General features: G+C 53.8%; 1 protein-coding gene across 1 annotated transcript in view; it reads right to left on the reverse strand.

The window, feature by feature from the left end:
- The window catches only part of col12a1b (collagen, type XII, alpha 1b), a 112,887-nt gene that overhangs the window by 38,568 nt on the left and 67,355 nt on the right, over positions 1-6,964 (reverse strand). The window contains 6 exon segments of the mRNA XM_079754169.1: positions 1,582-1,711; positions 2,057-2,196; positions 3,636-3,765; positions 4,162-4,301; positions 5,231-5,360; positions 6,725-6,864. Coding sequence (XP_079610295.1) covers positions 1,582-1,711; positions 2,057-2,196; positions 3,636-3,765; positions 4,162-4,301; positions 5,231-5,360; positions 6,725-6,864 — 810 coding nt within the window.

Consider the following 6,964-nt stretch of genomic DNA (forward strand, 5'->3'; position numbering starts at 1 on the left):
CATATCGTCTCTCCTCTGCAAGTCTGATCCACCAGGCTGTTAGACAGCCCTGGGTTCGGCCCGCCCAACAGGATGTGGACCACGCCCGGCCGGGGGCGGGGCCGTCACCTGGAAGCACTCGGTCGGACTCAAAGCACCAGTGATCTGGTTCCAGAGCCCGTAACATTCCTCCTGAACGAGCCATGTGTGAGTCCTCCTCAGCCAACCCCGCCTCCTGAAGGCGTCCAGACGATGGACAGAGGAGACGGGGCACACGTCTCCCCCCAAGGGAGGGAAACGGAAGGAACAGGACGGACGGAGAGATCTTGTTACTATACTGCTCCAAAGAATGCTCATGTTTCGTTGCTACGCAATAGTTGAGGGACAGGTGCTGGGTCAGGACCTCGGGCTGGAGCGCGAGGTTTTATATGCAAACAGGTTTTAAAGGTTCCAAAACGCTGCAGTCTTGCGGCGGCAAGACTTTAGCCTCATGTTTGTCGCCCGACCAGACTAGAGCTTGGATGGAACTGTTCTGACGGACCATGAGCGGGTAGGTGTGGTTTGGACATGAACCTTTAAAAACATGACTTTCGTCTTGTACTCGGCAACGTGGTTTGGGCTCCAGACTCAACTAGGGTCGTTAACGTGGAGCAACGTACGACACGGATGGTGGGATCTGAACTCAGAGCTCAAAATCAGAGCTCTGAATTCAGAGCTTGAATTCAGAGCAGGAATTCAAGGTAGAGTTTACAATAAGGGCTTCAAGGTTACGTTCAGATGGAATCCATCATTGAGGATCTTTAAAGCATCTGAATCTCACCTTGAAGCTCTTATTTTTAAACTCCAACCAACTCAACATCCCTTCAGACATCCGCATCAGAGGAGACCGACTACAGCAACAACAGCAGCACCTGAATGAGCGTTTGAGGGGGTTTACCGCAGACCACGGGAGCCCCGAAAGGCCTCATTAAGGTCCTCATCTCTGGGCCCGCCGTTGGGAGGCCAGCTGCCTCGTGAAACGCTGGGGTACTCTGCTGAGCCAGTGGGGGGGGGACCCCAGATCCAATTAAACAGCGTTTAGGTAAACCGCTGACGTTTTGCGTAAACGTTTAGCGTAAATCATGCCTGTTTGTTTGTCTGCCCATCTGTGTGTCAGTCTCACGTTTAGGGTAAACTGCTGACGTTTAGCATAAACAGCTAATGTTTAGCGTAAATTACTAAAGTCTAGGATAAACCACTTACGTTTAGGTAAACTGCTAAATATAAGATAAACTGCTAACGTTTTGAGTAAACTGCTAAAGTCTAGGGTAAACCGTTTACGTCAACGGTCTGTCTCTCTTTCTGTCCGCCTGTCCTTCTGTCCTTCTATCCTTCAGCCTGTCTCCTCCTTCGTCTTCTACGATTAATCTAAATTATTACTAATAGGATAGCTTTGGTCCCGTTTTGTCCAACTATCCGTAAACTGCACGATGTATGGGGAAAGAAATCAAGCCACCGAGGATCTCAAATGTCGCCGGCTAGCATAACTAGAGGCTGAATCCGAGACAGAAACCGTGTCAAGAACAAAGACAAGATGGCGCCCCCGGAGCCAGAGCCACTCACGCGTCTTCCCCTTCTCGGCCTGCCGGAGGCCCTCCCCCTCGGGGTACACCGGCACCACGGTGACCGTGTAGGGCGTGTCCGATAGCAGGTTCCTCAGGACAACGTTGGTGGTGCCGCCCGAAACCTGCTCCTGGAGGGCCGCAGAGAAACACTATGTCAGTGACATCAGCGGGGTACATGTTACACGGTATAGGGCACAGCGTACAAGCTACATGCTACATGGTATCAGGTACATTCAACAAGGCACAGGGTACAGGTTACAAGGTCGGGATACATGCTACATCCTTCAGGGTACATGCTACATGTTGCATACTACTGGGTACATGGTAGAAGGTACATGGTAGAATTTACAGGTTACATGCGACAAGGTACAAGGTACATGCTACATGGTACGTGCTACATTTTACATGCTACAGGGTACAAGGTACAGTGAACATGCTACATGCTACAGGGTTCACCATCCGCTCCGTCTCACCATGTCCTCGGCTCCACCCACATCGGGGACGTAGAAGAGGCGGTAGTGGCGGACGTTCCCCTCGGCCGGCTCCCAGCGCACCTTCAGCGAGCTGGTGGTCGGGTCGGTGACCGTCAGGTCCTTCACCCCTCCCAGCGGCTCTGGGGACACACAGGGGTCAATTGTGAGAGGACCGCATCCATAAAGTGCTTTCCTAAGAAGTGGCCCCTCAAAGCGCTTTACAATACTGCCCTCATTCACACTCTGCACACATTCACACACCGACGGCGGAGTCAACCCCTTCAGGCGACAGCCAGCTCTTCAGGGAGCAGTCAGGGTGAGGCGCCTTGCTCAGGGACTCCTGAACACTCTAGGAGCAGCCGGGGACCGAACTAGCAATCTTACGGTTACCAGCCAACCCGCTGTACCTCCTGAGACACATGCTGCCCATGGGGGCAACGGGTAGTTAAGCACTGTGGTAAGCGTGGTTAACTCAGGCCAGGGGGGCTGAGAGAGGCCTCATTATGGGCGGTCCTCTCTGGGTCCGGCCCTATGCCTGGCTGGGGACCAGCTGTCTTGTGAAACGAAGAGGGAGCAGGGTCTGGTAATAGCAGGTTATCAAGTCCTAACCTGGTTACATGAAGGCTAGATGAAGGCCAAAACACGAGTAAGATTGACTCCCAGCTGGAGTCGGAGGAACACAGCTGGATCTGGTTGGGTCTGCTGCTCTTTCAGGGTAAAATGGATTTACTGCTTCAGGGGCGAGAGGGACAGTGTGAGGATGGGCGGACTTACAGAACCCCAAATAAACTAAACAGACATTTTGGAAGTTCTTCCGACATCTGGGACTGTCTCAACATGTTCTTCTCTGTTACTTTGAAAATGGCCGTGCATAGAGGAGAGGAGAACATCAAAAGACGACCAGACTATTTAGCCTTTAGCCATTCAGCTTTGATCTAGAGAGAAGTGACTTACAGCGACTACAGATCCGGGTCATTAAGGAACAGGGGTGAGCCATCTTGATCCAAGATGCCTACAGGTTAGTGGACTCTGAGCATCGAACGCAGTACCTCGCGGCTGTGGAACATCCTAGACACTATACTATCCATCCCCCTTTGGATGAATGATTCATCCTCTCATATCACCCATGTTGGCTTTCCTCTTCATGAGGTTGAGGTAGAGAAGAGCAGAACCATGACAAGCTAAGGGCTGGTTAGCTTCTCCGCTAACCCTAACCACATGGGGCATCAATAAGCTAGCCCTAACCTGACCCTGACCGTAGTGACCGGGAGTCCACCGCCCCTACACCAGGAGCCCTGATCTCTGGGTCCGTATCGACCAGGCTGCAGACATCTAGGACCCGTCAATCCATTTTGTCAGACAATCCTTAAACCGCCAATTTATCGGAAAGAAAGCAAACAGTTGACAATCTCAAATGTCGTACGCTAGCGTAAACCAGAGGCTGAATCCGAAACAGAAACCAGGTTAAGAACAAAAACAGAATGACGTCCAGGAGGGACTCAGGCTGCAGACGTTGAGGACCGGTCGATCCAGGGACCCTGACCCTGAAGTTAAACAGAACGTTGATGACGGGACCTACTTGTCTTCCCGTTCTCCGACTGGCGTTTCCCCTCCAGGTCGGCGTAGACGGGCACCACGGACACCGTGTACTCCGTCTCCGGCGTCAGGCCCCTCAGCACCGTGTTGGTGGACATACCGGACACCTGGGTCTGAGACCGGGAGAACACTGGTTAGATCCCGGACACCTGGGTCTGAGACCGGGGAGAACAAGAATCACGTCCACTAAAACATTCTTAAAAGTGTTTTATGTCGTGCCACTTGTTAACATTTAGGGCATTAAGCAGACACTTTTAGACTACGCTTTTATCAAATTATCCATCAAGGGATAGGAAACCCAACAGGTAAGACCATCAGATATCAAACCAATCGCCCGTAAACTTCAGTTTCTTATTAATCTGAACACTTCAATTCAGCTACCAATCAGATGAACATCACTGGACGAACATCGCATCCATACTTCTGTTACTACGGCGAATACTACAACAGAAGGCCAATCTGAGGTCTGATTGGTCGGGTGTGTTTTTGGCGGTGACTGGTGGTGGTACCATGGCGTCGGGGCCCCCGGCCGTCGGGGTGTAGATGACGTTGTACTGCCGGACGTCTCCCTCGGCAGGCTCCCAGCGCACCCTCAGAGAGCTGACAGTGGGGTCCGTCACCTGCAGGTTCTTCACTCCGCTCAGGGGCTCTGCAACACAGACACCGGTCAGCCTCCAGGGGTGCCAAACCCCCGGGGGCCCCACACACTGGACAGGATGTACCCTGGGTCTGGGGGGGGTTCGGGCTCACAGGGCATGCTCGGGGAACGGGGCGGAGCCTAGCTACATGGATGTACGTGTGTGAGTGTAGAGGTCGTTTTTCGAGGGTAAGCTGCTGCTCACATTGCTAACATTAAGCATAAACTGCTAACGTTTAGGCTAAACTATGAACATTGAGGCTATACTGCTAACATGTAGGCTAAACTGCTAACGTTTAGGCTAAACTGTGAACATTGAGGCTATGCTGCTAACATGTAGGCTAAACTGCTAACGTTTAGGCTAAACTGTGAACATTGAGGCTATGCTGCTAACATGTAGGCTAAACTGCTAACGTTTAGTGTAAACGGAGAAAAAAATAAAGCACATAAGATGTACTTTATTTAGAATACTGCATCTAATTGACAGTAGCTAGTGGTGGTGGTGGAGGTGGAGGAGGTGGAGGTGGTGGTGGTGGTGGTCATGGTGGAGGTGGTGGTGGGGGTGGTGGTTGTGGTGGTGGTGGTCATGGTGGAGGTTGTGGTGGTGGTGGAGGAGGTGGTGGTGGGGATGGTCATGGGGTGGTGGTGCTGGTGGAGGTGGGGGTGGAGGTGGAGGAGGTGGTGGTTGAGGAGGTGGTGGTGGTGGAGGTGGTCATGGTGGAGGTGGTCATGGTGGAGGTGGTCATGGTGGTGGTTGTGGTGGTGGTGGTGGAGGAGGTGGTGGGGGTGGTGGTGGTGGAGGAGGTCATGGTGGAGGTTGTGGTGGTGGTGGTCATGGTGGAGGTTGTGGTGGTGGTGGTGGTTGTGGTGGTGGTGGTGGAGGAGGTTGTGGTGGGGGTGGTCGTGGCAGTGGAGGGGGTCACATCGTGGGGGTCACTCACTGGTCTTCCCCGTCTCCGCCTGCCGCACTCCGTCCACGTCGGGGTAGACTGGGACCACCGCCACGTCGTAGAGCGTATCCGAGTTGAGGCCCCTCAGGATCAGGCTGTTGGTTCCCCCGGAGACCGTCTCCTGTTCAGAACACACAGCGGTTCAGCCGACCCCGAGCGCGGCCCCCCCGTTCCGATGCGTCACGCCGAACCGAACGAGAACTCAAGTGGCCAAAAACAGAGGTCGGCGGCGCTGAGCTAAAGCTACCGCTGGAGTGGAGCGTGCCGTTCGGGATCTGATGGAAACCAGGCATCCTACAGCCCCCCGCCCCCGCGCTCTGTTGCTCATGGTAACCGAGGACTAAGTGCGAGGTATGCAGACGTTTTGCCAAAGAAGCAATCTGGGACCCACTGGTGGTACAAGACGGTTTCCTTCCAGCGGCTGGGAGAGCTGAAGTATTGAGAGGAGAAGGAGGAGAAGGCCTCTGAAGGGAAGTACAGAGGTTCCTGCAGGGAGACCGCAGAGGTGTCTGGTCTCTAGTGTCTGGTCTCCAGGGTCTGGTCTCTAGTGTCTGGTCTCTAGTGTCTGGTCTCTTGGCTCTGGTCTCTAGTGTCTGGTCTCCAGGGTCTGGTCTCTAGTGTCTGGTCTCTAGTGTCTGGTCTCTAGTGTCTGGTCTCTTGGCTCTGGTCTCTAGTGTCTGGTCTCCAGGGTCTGGTCTCCAGGGTCTGGTCTCTAGTGTCTGGTCACTAGTGTCTGGTCTCTAGTGTCTGGTCTCTAGTGTCTGGTCTCTAGTGTCTGGTCTCCAGGGTCTGGTCTCTAGTGTCTGGTCTCTGGTGTCTGGTCTCTTGGCTCTGGTCTCTAGTGTCTGGTCTCTAGTGTCTGGTCTCTAGTGTCTGGTCTCTAGTGTCTGGTCTCCAGGGTCTGGTCTCTAGTGTCTGGTCTCCAGGGTCTGGTCTCTAGTGTCTGGTCTCTAGTGTCTGGTCTCTTGGCTCTGGTCTCTAGTGTCTGGTCTCTAGTGTCTGGTCTCCAGGGTCTGGTCTCTAGTGTCTGGTCTCTAGTGTCTGGTCTCTAGTGTCTGGTCTCTTGGCTCTGGTCTCTAGTGTCTGGTCTCCAGGGTCTGGTCTCTAGTGTCTGGTCTCTAGTGTCTGGTCTCTTGGCTCTGGTCTCTAGTGTCTGGTCTCCAGGGTCTGGTCTCTAGTGTCTGGTCTCTAGTGTCTGGTCTCTAGTGTCTGGTCTCTTGGCTCTGGTCTCTAGTGTCTGGTCTCCAGGGTCTGGTCTCCAGGGTCTGGTCTCTAGTGTCTGGTCTCTAGTGTCTGGTCTCTAGTGTCTGGTCTCTAGTGTCTGGTCTCTAGTGTCTGGTCTCCAGGGTCTGGTCTCTAGTGTCTGGTCTCTTGGCTCTGGTCTCCCTGCAGCACCACAGTGAACACCACAGAAGGGACGGCGGGGGGATTGGGTGGAGGTAGGTCTGGGTTGAAGGTGGAGGAGCAGATCACCCCCAGTCGTACCAGTTTGGGCTCTCCGCTGGGACTGACGCTGTAGAAGACCTTGTAGTCCCTCACGTTCCCGGGGGCCGGCTCCCAGCGGACCGTCAGGGTGCTGAGGGTGGGGTCCACCACCTTCAGGTTCTTAACCCCACCCTTTGGATCTGGGGACGGAGGTGGAGAGAGTCAGTGTGTGGTCAACGTCACTGGTTTATGTTTGATGAGGGTGATGATGAGGATGAGGACGGTGATGAGGATGATGAT

This window comes from Pollachius pollachius (genome assembly GCF_949987615.1).
Source record: "Pollachius pollachius genome assembly, chromosome: 16".
NCBI lineage: Eukaryota > Metazoa > Chordata > Actinopteri > Gadiformes > Gadidae > Pollachius > Pollachius pollachius.